We start from the raw sequence: 22,396 nt of genomic DNA on the forward strand, positions 1-22,396 counted from the left end.
TCTCTCTGTGCAGACATGGCTCCTGCTCTCTCTCTCTTGCCTTATACTTCATTTGAATGTTAGAACACTTTCCCCTTTTGTTCTTGCTGGCTGTTCTCTGCATGGTCTCTGCAAGCACACTTTGTTGTTTCCAGTCTTCTGCTTGTGTACGTCCGGTCGCTAACCCACAGACACCTACACGACTGGAACCTGTGAGGGGCGGATGAAGCGTCGCCGTGGCAACAGGCTCGGGGAGTGACCGCATGTACAGAAATAACCCCGCAGCTCAGATGCGACCTCAGGGGCTCGGGCGTGTGGTCCTTTCCTGTGTCAGGCGAGAAGAGAGCTGCACCAGACCACAGCTCAGAGCATCATCTGTGAGGCATGGCCTGGGGTCTGCAGCTCCATCGTCACTATGCATTTCTCTGGGCATTAATAATATCGAATATAACATACTCTCTACAAAGCTGTACACCATGTGTATTAGGTGCATGTAGTTTGCACACTGCAACTCCCTGTGCAACCAGGCAAGGTTTTGTACATTCAACATTAAAGAGCAATGTACAGTACAAGCCCAGGGAGCAATTTAGCCAGGACAGCTCCCTACTCTATGAGACAAGTGCTATAATTGATGACCAAATAATCAAATGCAAAACAGCACCTCCTACAGTACAGTGCCCCTGGTCACCACACTGGGTCACTGGTTTGGAGGCCAGAGGGAATATGGACTGAATGATGTTACAGGGTGTCTCTGTGGGTGTTTCAGTGTGACCCTGCTGATGCTGATCGCTCCTAAACTAGCCGGATTACACTTGTGTTTGTCTCTCTCCACCTTTATCTTCTGATTTCCATTCAGCTTGAAAAATCTTGGCCACCAGCTCCCTCAGAGCAGCACGACACGCTCATAACCACCAGGGGGCAGCAACGGCACAGTAAGGAATTGAAATACCTCTGAAGCTTTCAAGCACAGAAACAAGTCATAAACAAAGTCAGATGCCTTTCAGTACTTTAGGGTTTATTGAGCAGAAGAGTATGCGTAAGCATGAGGATATTTAAGGGACAGAAATAAACAGAAATGATTTCTGGTCTCTGCGAGCCTCCGTCCGTCTGTCTCATGCCCACATCTCAGCTCTTGAGCGCAGACAAGGGAGGCTGCCAGACTCCGGCAGCCCCCCCCTCACAGATCCAGTGGAGCGGTGTACTACAGACAGCCGCGGACAAAGAAATCCCGTCTCGGGACCGGAATACAGAGACACAGTCCCCAGGAATGCGACCGGCACTAACTGTACCCCTGTGAGAGAGAAGGAGTCACTGAGGCAATCACACTTCACTTGATAATAATAATAATAATTGCTTACACTTATATAACTCTTTTCTGGACACTCCACTCAAAGCGCTTTACAGGTAATGGGGATCCCCTCCACCACCCCCAGTGTGCAGCCCCACCTGGATGATGCGACAGCAGCCACAGTGCTCCAGAACGCTCCCCACACATCAGATATCAGTGGGGAGGAGAGCAGAGTGATGAAGCCAATTCATAGAGGGGGATTATTAGGAGGCCATGATTGGTAAGGGCCAATGGGAAATTTGGCCAGGACACCGGGGTTACACCCCAACTCTTTTTGAGAAACGCCCTGGGATTTTTAATGACCACAGAGAGTCAGGACCTCGGTTTTACGTCTCATCCGAAGGACGGCGCCTGTTTACAGTATAGTGTCCCCGTCACTATGCTGGGGCATTAGGACCCACATGGACCGCCAACGTGAGCGCCCCCTGCTGGCCCCACTCACACCTCTTCCAGCAGCAACCTTAGTTTGATGAGGATGATGAGCTGTCCTTAGCATACCTGATCTCTGTCTCATTGAAATCCCCCCCCCCATCATACAGACTCACACTTACACTGTTGTGTCAAGAGCTCCACCCTCCACCCAACTCCAACCACCACCATCCTTCCTCCTCAAGCCCGTCCAGTAGTCATAGCTAAGTATCAGAGTCTTCAGGAGCTCCTGCAGAGACACGCAGAGCAGGTCAGCTCAGCTCAGCCGGGACACCAACACTCATCAAGTCAACAAGTCAACAGATCTGGGACTGTACTAGTCTCTCTGGGTTCTCTCTCTGTGTGATCAGTGTGTTGTGCTCACCATCTCTTTCTTGTTCTCAATCACCACCAGCTGAGCTCCTACTGATGAACAGAACTGTTTTGCAGACTCCCAGGCTCTCCGGTCACTGGAAATGTAGTAACATCTTCCACTGTCTCCCTCCTTCCATCCCTCTGGACAGCACTGCTGCTCTGTACAGACAGACACACAGGAAATCACCCGGATTAATACTGACTGAGCCTCAGGGATTCCTCAGGACTCTCCTCTGTACAGACAGACACATAGGAATCACCTGGATTAATACTGACTAAGCCTCAGGGATTCCTCAGGACTCTCCTCTGTACAGACAGACACACAGGAATCACCTGGATTAATACTGACTGAGCCTCAGGGACTCATCAGGACTCTCCTCTGTACAGACAGACACACAGGAATCACCTGGATTAATACTGACTGAGCCTCAGGGATTCCTCAGGACTCTCCTCTGTACAGACAGACACACAGGAATCACCTGGATTAATAGTGACTGAGCCTCAGGGACTCATCAGGACTCTCCTCTGTACAGACAGACACACAGGAAATCACCCAGATTAATTCTGACTGAGCCTCAGGGATTCGTCAGGACTCTCCTCTGTACAGGCAGACTCAGACAGAGACACAGGAAATCCTGCTGGATTAATACTGACTAATTAATCATCTGGACACTTTGTACAGCTTCTTCTCTATTTCTCAACTGCACAATTGTCACAGGCTTGTGTCTAACTCATTATTCCACCACCAGCATGATACACTTTGCTTCCCACCACTTGGTTTGAGATGTGCTCATGTAAATTACTGTGCTCTAGTTCTTTTTCATCACTGTGGAACACATCAACATCAGATGTCTGTCTGCAGGAGGGTCCGTGTTTGTTTTCATTCCTCCTGCTGCCTTCTCAAAGAACAATCTGGTAATGCAATTAAGGGCCTGCAGGATTAGGCAGGTGTCTGGTATGATGTCCAAAGAAATAGCTGAACTTTGTTACCAGAACAAAACGTTTTATCTGTTTAAAAAGATCTTGGATTTCCCAGCTTGGCCTTGGTAGTTTCAGTCATTATAACCACAAATATCCAGCTCTATGTATGATAATAGAAATGGTACTTTTCCACATCTCATAGAGTCCAAGATGTTATGCACTTACTTCTTTTCCAGGAGACCACGTCCAGACAGAACGAAGACTCAAGGGCGTTCTTGTGTCTGGCACATTCCACCCCCTGCCTCTCCGTTTCATTCCAGTGTATCTTCCTTTGGCCCCTGTATCTCTCCAGCTCCTTCTCCTTCTCCCCCAGTCTGCGATCCCAGTCTGCTTGGCTACTCCACACTGCAGACCGCAAACCAATACATTCAGCAGAAGAACTTGCGTTTCCGCAAAAGATCATCCTATCTCTCTGTCATCGGTCACGCACTCAGACACTCCTCAGGAAGGCTGACGTTGCTATGTTGCATTGCATAAAGGGGCAGTAGATCGGAGCGCTGCCCCTGGAGTTGCTCATATCCACAATTTCGGAACACATGCATTATTAAAAAGTATTGTCGTACTGTGAAATATCATTAATTTTTCGGTTTCCCGGGACAGCAGTGTCTGGCGGTTCCGTCTTGTCAGATTAAAAGTTTCTCCAAAACATATACTGTAGCATTAGTGTCTACTGTAAGAACAGTACTAACGCCTATTAGCCTTACTGTCTATTACTGGCAAACACACAGTCAAGCAGGAGAATTAGAAAATGATTTTATTTTAATATTTTGTGCTTTCATATTCATACGTAACATATTACTTCTTTGTTTTCTGCAATTCCAGGTCGAAATAGATTGATTACACTCATAAACAGACACAAGGGACCTCTGGACTTACAGATAGCCCCCAGGGCAGCGACGGTGGCCAGTAGGACACACACTGTGACTCCCAGAGCACAGAGGACACATCTTCTACACCTGGACTGGGCTGGGGACAGAGAGATAGGTTAGTATGTATCATCGATAGCCAATCCCAGCCATTGCTCTTGTATTGTTTAGATTTGAAAGTAGTGAAGATTGCAAGAATTCAGTTAGGACTGCAAACGAGGTGGAGAACAGAAACACGAGGAATTAGTCTCGTCTTGTTAAACATCATGTTAAACAGAATGGTCAGAGAGGCTTAGGCGAACACTTCTATGAAGTCCAGTCACCTTTGACCCTACAATAGTGTTTGTATTATTGTTTCCTCCTAGTACTTTTCATGGCTGTGTTTTCTTATTAACGCCATTATATAATTGGTGTGCAACTGTACTACTCCATCTCGGATACGTACTGTAGGGTAACACCACGGCCAGCGATCAGGAGATGAATCAATCTTCCAATCAGCCCATTTTCTGTGACAACATGATCAGGAAGATTGTCTGTCCCACCATTATGTATCCAAACAGCACTTACCCCTTTTCTCAGCATGGTGTTTTAACCCACTGTATCTCCCTGCTCATTCTTAGCAATTACTTCGTAAGGGGCTGGTGTTCTCTGTTGTGTGAGGTGTCTCTCGCTCTCCTGTCTTAGTTTCCCAGCTCGTTTTTGGGCACGCTTCTCGGCTCACCTCCTGTGTTTCTGCCTGCCCCTGAATTCTCTCGGTTGCCCCTGACCGTCTGCTTGACCGATGTTGCCTCGGATATCTTTAATGCACTTGCTGATCTCTCGGCTCCGGAACCTTGCCTGCCTGACCATCTATCGGTCTGCTCTTGGTTCCCAGCTACGCGCCTGCCTGTCTGCGCACACTGCTGCAGCCTGTTTGTCTTCCTGACCACCCCAGGGTCCTACCGTAGCCCAGAACCACTGCTCCTCTCCTGGTGCAACCAGCTGTCCTTGCAGCAGCACATTTCAGTCATTATATTGCTGAGTGTAGCTTTACTGTTTATGACAGTTAAGTGTCTATCGTGTTTTCCAGTTGAATGTGCATTATTTGCTATATTGATGTCTAGTGTCATAATATATGCTTTATGGTTTAATGGACAATCATCAATTACAGACCACCCCTCTCCCTCATCATCAGTTGTCTCACATAGGTATGTTTTACTATACCTGAGACACATCGATGGAGAATTAGAGGCTGATGATTTCTTTGACTAGATCACGGCCAAACTGCACAACACATTCTAGCATTTATCAAAAGCAGAAATCGGTCACGGGTTTAAAATCTTCTCCTAAAGTTTGAGTGGTAATTTTATTGTAAAGCAGAGCAATATTCAAATAAAAATATGAAAACGTGTATTTATATAAACGTGCCACAAACGTCTTTCGTTCTACTAACAGCTGAGAAATAATAAAGTTAAATATAAGGGATTAAAAAGTATAACCTCCATATAATTTCAGATTTAATTTTAAAATACGTTGAAGATATTGGACAGTTCTCTTATGCTCCCACAGTACATTACAATGAAAGTAGCAAAATAAAATAGACAAGGGTTAGCAAAGAAACAAGCTGCCAAAGGTGGGACAAACGTGGAAAGTGAATGAAAGAAAAACAGAGATTTTAGAGCTGTCGGAGGATTTTTCTGCACAGATTGTAATGAACATACAGTTATTGAGAACACAGACACACAGCCTGTGTTTCACAATGTAATACACAAACAGTGTCACAGTGTTACAGTACTGCAATAGCACCACTGCAGTATAGCAGAATAACTACGAGATGTATAGCCAACAGTAAAAGCACTGTTACAGTACACAGCAGAACCAGTGTCAAAATTGTAACAGACCATATAATCAATGTTAAAGCATAGCAGACAGTATCACAGTGTCCCAGTGCAGCAGACAGACAGTATCACAGTGTTACAGTGCAGCAGTGCAGCAGACAGACAGTATCACTGTGTTCCAGTGTAGCAGACAGACAGTATCACTGTGTTCCAGTGTAGCAGACAGACAGTATCACAGTGTTCCAGTGTAGCAGACAGACAGTATCACAGTGTTCCAGTGCAGCAGACAGACAGTATCACAGTGACCCAGTGCAGCAGACATTATCACAGTGTTCCAGTGCAACAGACAGACAGTATCACAGTGTTCCAGTGTAGCAGACAGACAGTATCACAGTGTTCCAGTGTAGCAGACAGACAGTATCACAGTGTTCCAGTACAGCAGACAGACAGTATCACAGTGATCCAGTGCAGCAGACAGACAGAATCACAGTGTTCCAGTGCAGCAGACAGACAGTATCACAGTGTTCCAGTGTAGCAGACAGACAGTATCACAGTGTTCCAGTGCAGCAGACAGACAGTATCACAGTGACCCAGTGCAGCAGACATTATCACTGTGTTCCAGTGTAGCAGACAGACAGTATCACAGTGTTCCAGTGTAGCAGACAGACAGTATCACAGTGTTCCAGTGTAGCAGACAGACAGTATCACAGTGTTCCAGTACAGCAGACAGACAGTATCACAGTGATCCAGTGCAGCAGACAGACAGAATCACAGTGTTCCAGTGCAGCAGACAGACAGTATCACAGTGTTCCAGTGCAGCAGACAGACAGTATCACAGTGATCCAGTGCAGCAGACAGACAGTATCACAGTGATCCAGTGCAGCAGACAGACAGTATCACAGTGTTCCAGTGCAGCAGACAGACAGTATCACAGTGTTACAGTGCAGCAGACAGTATCACAGTGTTCCAGTGTAGCAGACAGACAGAATCACAGTGTTCCAGTGCAGCAGACAGAATCACAGTGATCCAGTGCAGCAGAGAGGGAGCTGTACTCACTATTGGGAAGTTCTTGCTTTGTTAGAGGAAGAATGCAGGCTGGGCCCTCAGGTGTGGCGATTCTGGAGAATTTAGCATTAGCATAAATCTCGTCATTAACCATGACCACTGTCCCTCCTTTTCTCTCCTGCCGTCTCTCTCTGTCTGTCGCTCTCTTTCTGTTTTTCTTCGCTTTCTCTCTGGCTCTGCAGGTCTCAGCTGCTTTTCCTCGAGAGTGTGTCTCCGGCACCTCATGTCTCTCCTTCTTCCTCGGTCTCGTCTTCTCCATTGCTCTCCCTCAGCGCCTGTGTCTCTGTCTCTCTTTCCCTCGCTCGATGTGACCCAGCCAGAGAGAAAGGAAGAGAGGTAGAATAAGGAAGAGAGAAGTGGGAGGGGTTTAATGAGTTCCTGTACAGTAGGTCCAAACGTTCAACATCAGTTTGCCATGACAGAGACCCAGTGTCCAGCTGTCTCATTTGGCCCTGGTCATACAGTCAGATCTATGGATCTAGACGGAGTTCGCACTGCAAGACGTGTACGACACTGTGAACGGACAGAGAGCCAGCAGCAGTGTACAGAGCTGATACACTGAAACATTTACACACTGCCACCCTGATAACTGACAGTCTGAGATACCGAGAGCCTAATATACTGACACACTGGTCCAGTAACACACTGATATATTGATACACTGTTACACTGACACTGTGAACAATAGACCAGAGAGAAAGATAGCAAGAGAGCCAGCCAGCGAGTAAAGAGCTGATACACTGAGATATTTACACACTGACACCCTGATAACTGACAGTCAGAGATACTGACACTCTGAGATACCGAGAGCCTAATATACTGACACACTGGTCCAGTAACACACTGATATATTGATACACTGTTACACTGACACTGTGAACAATAGACCAGAGAGAAAGATAGCAAGAGAGCCAGCCAGCGAGTAAAGAGCTGATACACTGAGATATTTACACACTGACACCCTGATAACTGACACTCTGAGATACTGACACTCTGAGATACCGAGAGCCTAATATACTGACACACTGGTCCAGTAACACACTGATATTTTGATACACTGTTACACTGACACTGTGAACAATAGACCAGAGAGAAAGATAGCAAGAGAGCCAGCCAGCGAGTAAAGAGCTGATACACTGAGATATTTACACACTGACACCCTGATAACTGACAGTCAGAGATACTGACACTCTGAGATACCGAGAGCCTAATATACTGACACACTGGTCCAGTAACACACTGATATATTGATACACTGTTACACTGACACTGTGAACAATAGACCAGAGAGAAAGCTAGCAAGAGAGCCAGCCAGCGAATAAAGAGCTGTTACACTGAGATATTTACACACTGACACCCTGATAACTGACAGTCTGACACTCTGATACACTGACACCCTGATAACTGACAGTCAGAGATACTGACACTCTGAGATACCGAGAGCCTAATATACTGACACACTGGTCCAGTAACACACTGATATATTGATACACTGTTACACTGACACTGTGAACAATAGACCAGAGAGAAAGATAGCAAGAGAGCCAGCCAGCGAGTAAAGAGCTGATACACTGAGATATTTACACACTGACACCCTGATAACTGACAGTCAGAGATACTGACACTCTGAGATACCGAGAGCCTAATATACTGACACACTGGTCCAGTAACACACTGATATATTGATACACTGTTACACTGACACTGTGAACAATAGACCAGAGAGAAAGCTAGCAAGAGAGCCAGCCAGCGAATAAAGAGCTGTTACACTGAGATATTTACACACTGACACCCTGATAACTGACAGTCTGACACTCTGATACACTGACACCCTGATAACTGACAGTCAGAGATACTGACACTCTGAGATACCGAGAGCCTAATATACTGACACACTGGTCCAGTAACACACTGATATATTGATACACTGTTACACTGACACTGTGAACAATAGACCAGAGAGAAAGATAGCAAGAGAGCCAGCCAGCGAGTAAAGAGCTGATACACTGAGATATTTACACACTGACACCCTGATAACTGACACTCTGACACTCTGATAAGAGACAATGTTGGATTCCACCACACACAGCCTACATAGAGGGCAAAAAACCTATCATCCTCTCCGTGCCTTTCAGGGGCCTCAGGAAACTAAAAAATCCCAATCCCCAGTTCTGCTGTAGAGACACAGGAGTTCAGAGGGGCGCGTCAAGTATGAGTACGAGCTGGTTATCAGTCATTCCACGCTGGCATCGGGTTCGGATCAACAGGCTGACAGCAGATCATTTTCCCCACTTGTAATAATGGCCTTTCTTTCTGAGAAATCTCGCAGCGGAGACACACTGGAACACACTGGAACCCCTGTCAGATCAAGGCATTTCCTGTGCGTGCAGGCGCTCTGGCCCGAGGCAGGAGCCGGCGCAGCGAGGCCGGGGGGCCGCACAGGTGCAGCAGGGCGAGGGAGGCAGAGCACAGCTGAGATCCGCCAGGAGCCCTCTGATGTGGCATTGCTGAATTCAGCGCAGCCATTGTGAGGAGCCCCTGTAAAAAGAAGGCCGACCACCTCCTCCCCCGCCTTCCCCCGGCAAAGTATTTTTAACCTCCGGAGCGCAGCTCTTCTGGCAGAGTGTGAACTCAGCTCTGTCACACGGCCCCGAAGCTACGAAGAGGTGTTTCCGGCTGCCCATCGCACCTCCTGAGCTGCTTCATCTCATCTCCTGCCCCCCCCCTGTGGCTTTCACAGGCAGTCCGTGCGCCTGACGTCACTCCTCTCGGCCTCTCCCTGCCCCGACACACCTGCTCCTTCTCCTTTAACACTGTCTTTCTCCGGCCACCAGACACCAGTATCCTCCACCTTCCCGCCCCTTTGGCTTTGCCGCCAACTGGAATCGAAGAGCCAATCACGCACGAAGGGCGGGGGCCACTCTCTGATTGGCTGTGGCAGGCACGACTGACGCGTCTATCCACGATGGCCACGCCTCCTCTCCTGTTGCCACGCCCCCCTTTCCTGTTACCACGCCTCCTCTCCTGTTGCTACGCCTCCTCTCCTATTGCCACGCCCCCTTTCATGTTGCCACGCCTCCTCTCCTGTTGCCATGTGCAGCTGCCTTCCCACACAGAAACTAAGAGCGGTGAGCACAGTGGGGAATGACGTCGGGGAAGAAAAAACAGGGCGGGAACAGAACGAGCTTCCGGAAATGACTGACAGCGTCTTACAAACAAATACTGTGTTCTCTGGCACGGGAGAGAATCGGGAGTTTGCATTTGTCAGGCATCGGAAATCAGAGTTCGCGCACTGCAAGCCAGGGCAATATTTCTGTTGCAAAACCTCGGGTTACCTACCTTTGTCTCAGGCGTCGCTCGATGTCAGCGATATCTTTCCCACTTTGATGCTCCTCTTTGGTGTCAGTAGCACTGAGGTGCTGTGGCCTCACAGACATTGGAAGGCGTTTCATGGTCGGGTGTGCAGGGAGCCTCGCTCAGGGTGTGAGGTCTTGTCTGCTCTTCAGAGCTCAGACGTGAGACATGAGAGACTGCGGTCCAGTCAAGTTGAGTCATCTCTGGGAGTCAGAGTACATCTCTCGCTGGTCACAGCAATGTCCTGATTAGAGATGTCCAATCTCTAAATCACATATTTCCTCCTCTCATCATGCAAACATACTGCACATACTGTATGTGGGGTGTCCAGTCCTGGTCCTGGAGGACTGGAGTACTGTATGTACAAGCGAGATAAACCAACTGGTTACTGGTTTAAATACCAGTTTAAACAGCTTCTACCAGCTCTACAGAGATCTAGGACACCTGCAAATACAGCGTCACCTACAGGATGACAGCCAAGCAGTAAAATTGCCAAAAATGCAGCTTACTTTCCACAGCTACAGTGACTGTAATGACAGAAATTTAGTTCACAGACCAGGACTGACAGGATCAGGACTGACAGGATTTACAGATCCTGTAAATCTGTGTAGCTATATCTCTGCTGCACTGTAAATCTGTGTAGCTGTGTCTCTGTGCTGTACTTGAAGCCATTTTCCAATCTAGCTATTTTGGTAATTTGTACATTTATATGTTCAAAGATCCCAACTTGAAGGAAGCCAGGATGTCAGTTTGAACAATATGTTGGCTTATTCCTTCCACATTCCAACCACCCTTTAGGTAGAAATGACTCAGATGATGTCAATGATTTAAAACATAAGCATTGGGTACTAGAAATGGTGTTTTAATGCCATATTATTGCAATGACATATTGTAGCCATTTCCTTCACACGTGTTATTTCTCGGTGTAAATTAATTTTTCTGTTTCATGACACTATTTGGAACAGGCATATCAAGGGCATCTGTGCGGGCACAGAAGAAGGGTCCTTCGGGAGCCTCTGCAGTGGTGGCTGGGAAGTTTCATTTTGGGAACTGCTATGTGTTAAAGTGGATACAAGGCAATTGTTGACTTCGGTGGAAAGGAATCAGATACAGGTAGTTTTACTTTGCATTTTGCTTTACCTTCGGTGGCCACGTTGTTAAATCTAGTGCTACTTTGTGGTTTTCTGGAGTTTCACTGTCTCATCCAATTTAGTTCCCTCCCGAGACAAGCAGGTGTTTATAAATTCCATCCGAGCCAGAATATATATATATAATTTAGACTTCTGGAAGGAACCTGGACACACACAACTCAAGTCCAGCAACTCAAGCCCAGCAAAAGTGCATGATCATAACAGTGAGTTTCAGACGTGATCTAACATGGGACTCTGTTCCAGCCTTTTGTTTGGTGTTGTGCAAAGATGTACTTAATAATAATAATAATAATAATAATAATAATAATAATAATAATAATAATAATAATAATTGCTTACACTTATATAGCGCTTTTCTGGACACTCCATTCAAAGCGCTTTACAGGTAATGGGGATCCCCTCCACCACCCCCAGTGTGCAGCCCCACCTGGATGATGCGCCGGCAGCCATAGTGCACCAGAACGCTCCCCACACACCAGCTCTCAGTGGGGAGGAGAGCAGAGTAATGTAGCCAATTCATAGATGGGGATTATTAGGAGGCCATGATTGGTAAGGGCCAATGGGAAATTTGGCCAGGACGCCAGGGTTACACCCCTACTCTTTTCGAGAAGCGCCCTGGGATTTTTAATGACCACAGAGAGTCAGGACCTTGGTTTTACGTCTCATTCGAAGGACGGCGCCTGTTTACAGTATAGTGTCCCCGTCACTATACTGGGGCATCAGGACCCACATGGACCGCAGGGTGAGCGCCCCCTGCTGGCCCCACTAACACCTCTTCCAGCAGCAACCTTAGTTTGATGAGGATGATGAGCTGTCCTTAGCATACCTGATCTCTGTCTCATTGAAATCCCCCCCCCCATCATACAGACTCACACTTACACTGTTGTGTCAAGAGCTCCACCCTCCACCCAACTCCAACCACCACCATCCTTCCTCCTCAAGCCCGTCCAGTAGTCATAGCTAAGTATCAGAGTCTTCAGGAGCTCCTGCAGAGACACGCAGAGCAGGTCAGCTCAGCTCAGCTAAGGTTGATCAGTGCAGTGATCAGTGCAGTCCTCTACATTCTAGCTTTGTGGCTCAAAGAGTGTGTTCATTCTAAGTTGTTGCAGCGTAGAGTGTATGGATGTCCGCACGTGTGTCTTTAACTTTAAATGGCAGTGGCTTACATGTCCTCATGAACTCATTGACCTGTCCGCTTCAGCCCAGCCCCTGTTTAATGATGATTAAAGGACCAACTGTCTTGGAAAAGCAGTAGAACATGTCAACCACCAGAGGGCAGTGCTAACTGTGAAATCTTGAGCTACCTCATCTCTTAACACAGCGTAGATACTTGACAACATTCAGGTAATATATTGTACATGGTACCAAAAAAAGAAGCAATCAGTACTGTGGAAAAGTATTATTTTTTTTACAAACCCAGGATGCATTTTTTGAGTCTGTTGAAGACACTGGTAGTTTATTTTTAGATAAAAGTCGGCAGCAAATTTGAAGAAAATCTTAAATTAAAATCTACTTTCGGTTTTTAAAGCTTCTTGCACTGCCTTCCTCTGCCTGTTGCAGACACTGATCCCCGTTAACCTCTCTTCCTCTCACTGCGTTCCTGCGTGAGTCACTCCTTCTCCTTCTCTCGCCCACTCAGAGTGACTCCCCCCCTCATACATTCAGGGCTCTTTCTTAGGTGCAGAAAGCTGAGTACAGTAGGTATGACTGCGGGACAGAGTTGTCCAGAATCCACAGGCACCCTTTCCACCACCCTGAAGATTCCTTTAGAAGAGAAACTGAGCACTGTGTGTACAGTAAGTATTCTCCACTCAAGAGTCTCCTCATCGGCACATTCACACTGCTATGTCCTGGGCTCCACTGGTCTTCCTGCTCTGGCCAGTCCAGTAAAATAATGACAGGCTGGAGGAACAGAGTCTCTTTAGTCTGAAGGGAGTGTCCCACACTGACAGGCTGGAGGAACTGAGTCTGTTTAGTCTGAAGGCAGAGTCCCACACTGACTGGCTGGAGGAACTGAGTCTCTTTAGTCTGAAGGGAGAGTCCCACACTGACAGGCTGGAGGAACTGAGTCTCTTTAGTCTGAAGAGAGTGTCCTACACTGACTGGCTGGAAGAACTGAGTCTCTTTAGTCTGAAAGGAGTGTCCAGAACAGAAAGCAGGAAGGAATTGAACTTTTAAGACTTGAACAGAGAAGACTATGATGGACTCAAATGCATTAAGAAAATTAATTGAGCGAACATCCTCTGAATCAAGAGTGAAATACAGGAGATATTGAAATCTTCTGTAATTAAAAACTAGAAGAATGTGGTGAAATAGATACAGTTTAACATTATTGAGTGAAGATGAGCATTGTCAATGTCTAAAATTAACAGCTTTTTTTCATTTACAGTTCCTAACATATTAAAATGAAACATTAATAATTACACATTAAAGAGTGAAAGATATCTGCTTACCGGTCATGGTCAAACTGTATTCAGGATAGTGATGATTAACAGCTTTTTGAAATGTTACACTGTTGATAGTCCCATCTGCTTGCATAAAAGCCATATCTAGAAATGAAATGAGATATCAGTGTAGATCTCATCTTCGGTCATATTGTCTCTGCACCTTGCTTGGCAGAGGAGACTAGAGAGGAGAGACTGAATAAGAGAGGTGGACTTTACTCTACTCTACGTTGTGCGGTTCAGTGTCCTTCTGTACTGAAACAGAGAAGGAGGAGTTTTGAGTTCCTGTAATCTTTATAACTGACTCTATAGCAGAGACTCAGTGTGAGTGTCCAGCTGTCTCTCTGGACTCAGCTCATACAGTCAGATCTATGGATCCAGACAGTGTTTACACTGGGCTACAGAAACCAGCACAGGACGTGTACGAGACTGTGACCAGGAGAGCAGAGAGAGAGCCAGGAGGAGAGCAAACCAGTGAGTATAGCGCTAATACTCTGATACACAGAGATGCTGACTGATGCTCTGATACGTTTTAACAACAACATACTGATAAACTATTATATCAACCCCATAATACATTGTATACTGGTACAATAACACACTGTTATCCTGAAACACTAATATACTTCTACTGTAACATTGATATGTTAGTTCATTTACGCTTCTATAAAGTTATACTGATATAGTAACACACTGATATTATGTTATATTAACATTGATACACAGCTGTTGTCGCCTTAGTTCCTTGCAAAAAATGCCACCCTCAGTGTACAATTCCCGTTCTTAAATATTAGCCTCATTGCACATTACTTACGCATCCAAATAAGATACATCATGCCTTCTGTCGTTTCTGTTTTTAAGGCAAGAAGTCTTTAACGTGCAGGGTTTTCCCCCTCTTTAAGTCCTTGTATGATGCTCTACAGCAGAGCTCTGCTCCAAACACGACACTCCGAATTTCTGTTCCAGACGAGTACTGTATGTATAACCTGTTCCGCCCTCTATCCTAGCAGTGCAGTGCTGGTGCAGGAGGGGTATCCCGATGGCTCTGGGCGTCACAGTGTGTGTCTTACTGGTCACAGTCATCGCCCTGGGGACAGTCTGTAAGTCTCACGGCCACCGATGTCCACCGATGTTCTGCGTGTTTGTGTTCGGCTATGCGGTCTGTGAGTGAACATCAGACACTTTACTCAAATGAGAAGAGCCCCTCTAGCCCATTTGGTAAGGAGAAGCGAATTGATCCAGTGATCACAGCCAGCCGTTTCTTGAAGGCAGCCAGGGTATCGGCTTCAGCGTCGTGCCAGGGTAGCTGAGTTCCACGCTCCCACACACCTCAGTGCAAAGTGTTGCCTCCTGGCCTGATCAGAGGAATCGCATCCAGGTGTTTCCTGACAGAAGCCAGGGTGGCAGCTTCCACACATAATAATAATAATAATAATAATAATAATAATAATAATAATAATTATTATTATTATCTCTCCAAGCCTATTGTTTCTCATTTCACCTCTGACGGCCACGGCCACTCAAATCTCTCCGTCTGTGTTCTCAAAGACGGTTTTCCGAACTCATACATCAGAAAGACCACCGAAACTAAAATTATTCTGCAGCTAGGATCACACATTCTCCCTTCCCTTAACGACAGACTACTCTTCTTCTAAATTTTCTCCATTCATTGGAAGTTTCATTCCACACCTCTCTGCACCCATTCTGACTTCACACCTCTTGATTGGCCTCTCTTTCTGTCCCCTGCTCCCGCCTCTCACTCCTCCTCCCTCCCAGCCTTTGTTCTCCCGCTACTTTACCTTTGCCTACTGCCCTGTCTCCCTCACACCTGAAGAAGGCTCCACGGCCGAAACGTTGTGTTCTCTTTCTTCTTTTTTTCAGCATGGAATAAACCTATTACTTGTTCCATAATAATAATTGCTTACACTTATATAGCGCTTTTCTGGACACTCCACTCAAAGCGCTTTACAGGTAATGGGGACTCCCCTCCACCACCACCAATGTGCAGCATCCACCTGGATGCTGCACATTGGTGGTGGTGGAGGGGAGTCCCCATTACCTGTAAAGCGCTTTCAGTGGAGTGAGAATGAGTCTCCCCAGTCCTTTCCAGTTGGAGACTGCGCTGGCCAGCTGTCGTCTGTGAGCAGCGTGGGCGCTGGCCCCTTGTGGTTCAGGCAGGAAGAGGGTCACCCCAGCCACCGTGGCGACACCCAATCAGACGCGCTGTTGCAAGCAGGAGTGCAGCTGTATCAGGCCAGATGGCCACTGTGGTCTGTAGGTTGAGGCCCTGTTGCCGTGGCGACTTTCCTGTAGGGCCTGAGCTACGTAACAGTGATAGTTTGTGGTTTTACACTCGCAAGTCAAAAACAAGAATCTTTCTTCAGCAGGTACAAGCCGGTCTCCTAATATTTCAGTCAAAATTTCACAGTCAAATCATACTCTACAATTCTCAATATGTTCTTAAGTTCACCCTCAAAAACAAAAAGCAGAAACATTGACAGGACATTAACAGGACATTAGAAAGTTAGCAGCTCTTATGTTCTTTCAGGCAAATATTAATGTAATTACTTTTTGCGATCCTTAAATACATTGGCAGGTATTCTTTTAATGTACTGAATTGCATTGACTTATATTCTTATCCCATTTGTGATTTTCTTTAGTTGTTACATTTTTCCAGTTCCAGTTCAGGTGCCAAGGGGGAAAATTATATAGATAAGTAGATCCATGCTTGGGTCACTTCCAATAAGAGCAGAAGGAAAGAGAGAATTGGAAGATATTGGCATGTACTGTACCTATTTGGCTAAATACATGAACAGTATCCAGCACAGCTATAAGTTGCTACTCAAATTCTCCACAGCTCTTCTAGTTATCACTTGGGCTCTTGGACTTAAAAAAAGTAGTTAAACACTACTTTACTGCATGTTCATTCAAAACTGATCAAGCACGTGTTCACTTGTTCCCACAGCTGTGCAACATATGATGGACAGCCAGAAATGCTTAAAATGGCGAATTACATTCGTTAAATTCTGGTTTGTGTGTGACACACAATGAGTTTGACCAGTAGAAAATGGCTGAACAAGTGCAGGATGAGTGACCTGGGCTCTGTGGGGCGTGTGTGTGTGTGTGATGTGCAGTGTGGAAGACCAGCAGAGACTGCGAGATCCGCCTGAGGGAGAAGAACAGACAACTGGAGAGACTCAGGAATGAAACCGAGAGAAACAGGACTGAAACTCAGAGATATATTGAAGATCTGGAGTCGGTCTTCTGTGTGGACCCTTCTACTGGGGAGAGAAGTAAGTGTATGAATATACTGGGCAAGGAAGGATGACAGAGGACATCTGTACAGAGGAGAGTCCTGATGAGTCCCAGAGGCTCAATCAGTATTAATCCAGGTGATTCCTGTGTGTCTGTCTGTACAGAGGAGAGTCCTGAGGAATCCCTGAGGCTCAGTCAGTATTAATCCAGGTGATTCCTGTGTGTCTGTCTGTACAGAGGAGAGTCCTGAGGAATCCCTGAGGCTCAGTCAGTATTAATCCAGGTGATTCCTGTGTGTCTGTCTGTACAGAGGAGAGTCCTGAGGAATCCCTGAGGCTCAGTCAGTATTAATCCAGGTGATTTCCTGTGTGTCTGTCTGTACAGAGCAGCAGTGCTGTCCACAGGGATGGAAGGAGGGAGACTGTGGTAGATGTTACTACGTCTCTACTGAGCGAAGATCCTGGGAGTCTGCACATCAGTTCTGCTCGTCAGTGGAAGCTCATCTGGTAGAAATTGAAAACAAGAGAGAACTGGTAAGATCCTACACTGCAGCATCACTGCTGTCCTGAGAAAGAGGGAAGGGGCAGAAGGACACAGAGAGTCCCACGAGATTCGGCGGGAAAGGGAAGGGCGCAAAACAAGCACATGTCTGGAATCAGTGATGCAGGACCTGCACTGTGTGTCTCTCCAGAGGGTTCTCAATGGTCTAGTGCAAACCTACGACTATTGGACTGGCCTGAGCAGGAAGGACAGGGGAGGAGCGTGGAGCTGGGTCACAGGTGGAGCCCTGAACACAGCACTGTAAGTGAGCCCAAGCTTGAGTGTCATTACAACCTTATTTTTGCCATTATCATTGTTCAGCGGCTTGGTGAAGAGGTGACAGCTCATTGGTGAGCTTTATTGGGGACTTTTCCTTGTCATCCATCTGCCAGAACCCCAGGACACCCCCAATTCTAAATGGTGCCTGGATGAAGATAGGGTGGAGGGAGGGAGGGATGCGCAGACAAAGTGTGCAAGCGTGTCTGCAAGAAGCAGGATATTTCTGTGCAGAGAAGAGGAAACGGGAGGGGTTAGGGCTTGACCTCCTGCTGAAGGCTTAAGACTCATGTCTCATCACAGGCACTCCCCAGGTTGCACAACAAATTCAACTTTAATTAAATGCCCCACACGTAACTTCGTTTGTTCAGAGTCTGGAAATGTGCAGTATATGGATATGTATCTCTGAACTGCCCACTACTGCATAGCCCTGTTTTTAGCAAATTGTTTATCTAGTTCCACACTGCACATCACACACACACACACACACACACACACACACACACACACACGCCCCACAGAGCCAAGGTCAATCATAGATGAAGTCTATTCCAGCAAGCAATGGGCACAAGGGAGGTTCCATCCCGGACAGGAAGCCAGTCCATCAAAGGGTAGACACATACAAAGACACACACTGAAACGAACAGTTCTTTCCGGACCCTATGCGGACGACACAATCCGAAGAAGTGGGGAAACACTAGGAATACGGGGCTGAAAACAGGGGGGCGTGTCCAAAGTGCGCTGGTGCACGGGGGAGGTGTGGCCGAGGCAAACAATCCAAAAGTAATCCATTGAGGGAATCCAAATACACAAGAATAAGTCCATAGCCAGGTGATCCATCCAAAGACGGAATTAAAAACACGAGCCGGGTCGGAACCAGCGAACTAGGAACAGGAACAGGAACAGGAACAGGAACAGGAACAGGAACAGGAACAGAGGTTAAAACCTTAACGGGACCAGGCGCTTCCAGGTCCCGGACTCGCACGGTGCGGAAACCAGATGCAGAGCCAGGATGAGCGTCAGCGCCTGGCTTTTAAGGTGGGCTGGGAAAGGGGATCAGGTGCACAGACTTAAGTCTAAAGTGAAAGGGCTGGAGCACCCTTAAGGAGGGGGGACTATAATCGTGACACACACACACACATGCACACACCAGGGCTAATTTTTAGAAGCCAATGAACCTACCAGTATGTCTTTGGGCTGTGGGGGGAAACCGGATGCCGAGAGTGTATTTATCTCGCAAGATGCGTTCGCATGAGATGCTAAGCAGGGCAGGAAGTGGGCCAGGAATGTGCTAAGATAAATAGAAAGTAGGAAACGTTGCCCGTGGCTCAAAATGGAATCAGTTCTGTGAAGTTGTGTCTTGGGAGGTGCTTCTCAGAAACGGGCTCTTGCGCGGGAGTCGGGGATGGCGGCGGTGTGAGGCCGTCTGTTCCGCTGACTCCGTTCTCTCTTCCCGTCGCAGAGTCGCCGTCAGCGAGAGCCACCGCGGGGGCGACTGCGTCGCTGCGATCCGGGGCTCGGGCGAGGTCTATCTGTACTCGGCCTCTTGCACGCTGCCCTACCAGTGGATCTGCGAGGCGGAGCCCGAGAGAGTGTGGGCGATGGGAGAGGCAAGGGGCGGTCTGGGCGAAGGGGTCGAAGGGGTCAGCCCCGCCCACCGTGGGCGGTATTAAAAGCAAGCATGCGAGAACTAAAACTACCGACTACTCCATCAGCCCTTATTTAATCTTAATTCTACTTTATTCCAGTACGACAAACAGAAGGCTTACAGAACAATGCTTGTCAGGGTTGTAGAGATTTCTCACAGTTCCGGTTCCTTTCCTGGGGGACGCCAGATACCTCAGCTCAGAGACAGACTAGACCTGAAGTGGCGCCGGCTGAAATCAGCGTCTGGGGTCCTCCGAGTGCAAACAGGGATCTTCCTCCGTGTATTTCCTGTGGAAACAGGAAAGGGAACGCGGAGGCGAGGCCTTGACCGCCATCTCCTCCCCGATGGGCGGCTTCCAAAACTGCTGGCTTCTTGGAAAGAAAGACTGCATGGTGGACCCCTCAACAACCAAACGTTCTTTTGAAGAAACCAATGATTTGATTTCTTCTCATCAATGAGGATCAGGGGAGTACTATGCCTTAATGTGTATGTGTGCATGTTAAGTGCCTTGGAGCATGTCTTCTGGAGATCAAGAGAATCTGGAATGTGCATAATCAGCGTTAAATCCTTGCTGTGAGAGCAGCATTGCAAAGCCTGGTGCTGTAGTTCGGAAAGCCCCAACCAACATTAAGGGCCTTGATGATGGCAGAAGATGGGGGGTGACTTTAACAGTAAGCAAGACCAGGGGACTATCTCAACCCAGGAGGAGGTCTGTTGCACCCAGTGTGTCTATTGCTTTTGCACCGGCCATACAGACACTTAACACTGAGAGCTCTTGACACAAGTCAGGCAAGGTGCAATAGTCTTCAAAAAGTGAAACAGAGTTTTCTAGATATTTGTTGCCTCTGTTGTCATGTGTGTTTCTGTGGGAACACGCTCTACCTGATGGATTACATTACATCCCTTTCAATACAGGGTCATTTGTGCTGGGATTAATTCATAAATAATAAATAAATGATTAACAAATAAATAAATGACATATACCACTCCTTAACACTGCTTGCTGTTTTATAGCACAGATACCATTGCATATACAGTAGTATGCATAATGTAAATATTTATTTTAAAAAGAGTCATGGTTACTTGGAATTGTTTTTAGAGACAAGTTAGTGTGTGACTTGCTGTTTGTCAGCGACTTTTCTCTGTTTGCACAGCCTGACTTATTTGTGAGCTAAATTAACACTAATTTCCTGTTTGTGTGCTTGTGTAGCTGCACAGCCGCAAATAGCTTTGAGAAACCTATGTAGGGCAGCACAAAAGACATGACATGATCTTTCAAGAGACCTAAAAATCCTACAGCAGCTCTGGTGAGAATCATTCTTCAGCTTGACGCCTCTTAGCCAGCAGCCTGGTACCGAAGGAATTACAATATTCCACTGAAGGAATTCAGTGTAATAGCAACATGGCGATTCCTGTTTTTCAAACCAGATTGTAATGAATATCGTTTCACCTTTTAATAATCGGTGGCTGCATGTTGCACAGCTGTAAGAACTAGCTTGATCAGTTTTGAATTAACATGCAGGAAGGTAGCAGAGTCCAAGTGAGAAGCAAAGTGAGCTGTGTATATGTGTAGCAGATCAGGGCTGTGCTGGATACAGTTCATTCCCTCCGTGTTCTTTTCTTGGTAGTCTCTAAGACTTTCGACTACAGTTAGATATGCCAGGATCTTCTAGTCCTCTCTTTCCTTCTGCTCTTTCTGAGAGCGAGCCAGGCTGAATTGTACTGCTCATGGATCAGCACAGCCCTAATGACATGAGAGGAATTCCAGTGCAGCAACGAAGCAGGATTCAGGTATAGTATAATAACTGAGTTTTCACATGCGACTCAAGGGCCAGACTTCATCTTCATGAAGCTCTTGCTCCAGGTTCTGCTGAAGGCAGGTAAGTGCTCTGTTTTTTTTTTGTTGTCAAGATTTTTAAACATGAATCTGAATTGCGTGTCGTCTAAGTTTGCCCCTTTAAAGCTCAGTCCTCGCTGCACTGAAATAGTCCAGAATTAAAATGTGCTGTGCTTTAGATGCAGCAATCCTTTGCGAGATCAAAGAACAAGGCATGAGGGTTTGTTGGTGGAGCATTTTTTCTGTCTCTGTTAGCAAGACTGGACTAGAGAGAGAGCAGCAGCCAATTAACACAGGCAGTGAAAGAACAAGCTGCACTAGGAAAAGAGTGACAGAGTCGGTCATGCACACTAACTGCCTGGACACTGTAGTACGTTAATGTGGCTTTCAAGAAGAGAGACTGGATATGGCTAATATCAGCAGTATTACTGCATGGCACAGTGACAGCTGAACAACTGTTAAACTGCAGCAGACAGACATTATCACAGTGTTCCAGTGCAGCAGACAGACAGTATCACAGTGATCCAGTGTAGCAGACAGACTGTATCACAGTGTTCCAGTGCAGCAGACAGACAGTATCACGGTGATCCAGTGCAGCAGACAGACAGTATCACAGTGTTACAGTGCAGCAAACAGACAGTATCACAGTGTTCCAGTGCAGCTGACAGGCAGTATCACAGTGTTACAGTGCAGCAGACAGGCAGTATCACAGTGTTCCAGTGCAGCAGACAGACAGTATCACAGTGATCCAGTGCAGCAGACAGACAGTATCACAGTGATCCAGTGCAGCAGACAGACAGTATCACAGTGATCCAGTGCAGCAGACAGACAGTATCACAGTGTTCCAGTGCAGCAGACAGACAGTATCACAGTGATCCAGTGCAGCAGACAGACAGTATCACAGTGTTACAGTGCAGCAGACAGACAGGATCACAGTGTTACAGTGCAGCAGACAGACAGTATCACAGTGATCCAGTGCAGCAGACAATATCAGCAGTCCATTAGCAGAACACTGAGAGGTATACAAAATTCAATGCAATTCAAACTTTGAC

General features: G+C 46.7%; 3 protein-coding genes and 1 long non-coding RNA gene across 6 annotated transcripts in view; 2 read left to right on the top strand and 2 right to left on the bottom strand.

Annotated features, from left to right (window-relative positions):
• Window positions 1–973: 973 nt before the first annotated feature.
• On the bottom strand, window positions 974–10,542 carry LOC148640584 (C-type lectin domain family 7 member A-like). 2 transcript variants are annotated; one of them, XM_088619711.1, is made up of 7 exons: window positions 10,179–10,542; window positions 6,831–7,140; window positions 3,968–4,057; window positions 3,257–3,436; window positions 2,121–2,269; window positions 1,879–1,985; window positions 974–1,270 (listed from the first exon to the last, which is right to left on the bottom strand). In XM_088619711.1, exons 2-7 carry the CDS (start codon window positions 7,096–7,098, stop codon window positions 1,105–1,107), a joined length of 960 nt encoding a protein of 319 aa, XP_088475837.1. In that variant the 5' UTR covers window positions 7,099–7,140; window positions 10,179–10,542; the 3' UTR covers window positions 974–1,104. The 2 variants fall into 2 exon arrangements, with proteins under 2 accessions (XP_088475837.1, XP_088475836.1); XM_088619710.1 differs by lacking the exon at window positions 10,179–10,542 and adding an exon at window positions 8,884–9,631 and having other exon boundaries at window positions 6,831–8,678.
• Window positions 10,543–11,965: 1,423 nt separating this feature from the next.
• LOC148640585 (uncharacterized) lies at window positions 11,966–15,963 on the bottom strand. The gene is made up of 4 exons (XR_015930310.1): window positions 15,588–15,963; window positions 14,603–14,949; window positions 13,798–13,893; window positions 11,966–12,330 (listed from the first exon to the last, which is right to left on the bottom strand). It is a non-coding gene; the product is annotated as an uncharacterized LOC148640585 (long non-coding RNA).
• Window positions 13,881–20,486, top strand: LOC148640586 (C-type lectin domain family 1 member A-like). Of its 2 annotated transcripts, none has more exons than XM_088619714.1 (6): window positions 13,881–14,262; window positions 14,796–14,888; window positions 16,923–17,081; window positions 17,428–17,576; window positions 17,735–17,844; window positions 19,322–20,486. In XM_088619714.1, exons 1-6 carry the CDS (start codon window positions 14,160–14,162, stop codon window positions 19,530–19,532), a joined length of 825 nt encoding a protein of 274 aa, XP_088475840.1. In that variant the 5' UTR covers window positions 13,881–14,159; the 3' UTR covers window positions 19,533–20,486. The 2 variants fall into 2 exon arrangements, with proteins under 2 accessions (XP_088475840.1, XP_088475841.1); XM_088619715.1 differs by having other exon boundaries at window positions 14,799–14,888.
• Window positions 20,487–20,845: 359 nt separating this feature from the next.
• LOC148640587 (C-type lectin domain family 12 member A-like) overlaps window positions 20,846–22,396 on the top strand; it is a 31,525-nt gene continuing 29,974 nt past the window's right edge. The window contains exon 1 of the mRNA XM_088619712.1: window positions 20,846–21,387. The gene's annotated coding sequence lies outside the window, so the exon portion shown is untranslated. The remainder of the gene's footprint in view (window positions 21,388–22,396) is intronic.

The sequence above is a fragment of the Lepisosteus platostomus genome, chromosome 25 (genome assembly GCF_059453375.1).
Source record: "Lepisosteus platostomus isolate fLepPlt1 chromosome 25, fLepPlt1.hap1, whole genome shotgun sequence".
Lineage (NCBI taxonomy): Eukaryota > Metazoa > Chordata > Actinopteri > Semionotiformes > Lepisosteidae > Lepisosteus > Lepisosteus platostomus.

Coding starts and splice junctions, on each gene's coding strand:
- LOC148640584 (XM_088619711.1), bottom strand. CDS start 7,098: ATGGAGAAGACGAGACCGAGGAAGAAGGAGAGACATGAGGTGCCGGAG. Junction 4,058..6,830: donor AAAGCAAGAACTTCCCAATA/GTGAGTACAGCT, acceptor CTCTGTCCCCAG/CCCAGTCCAGGTGTAGAAGA. Junction 3,437..3,967: donor CGCTGCCCTGGGGGCTATCT/GTAAGTCCAGAG, acceptor TGCGGTCTGCAG/TGTGGAGTAGCCAAGCAGAC.
- LOC148640586 (XM_088619714.1), top strand. CDS start 14,160: ATGGATCCAGACAGTGTTTACACTGGGCTACAGAAACCAGCACAGGAC. Junction 14,263..14,795: donor GCCAGGAGGAGAGCAAACCA/GTGAGTATAGCG, acceptor CCTCTATCCTAG/CAGTGCAGTGCTGGTGCAGG. Junction 17,845..19,321: donor GGAGCCCTGAACACAGCACT/GTAAGTGAGCCC, acceptor TTCCCGTCGCAG/AGTCGCCGTCAGCGAGAGCC.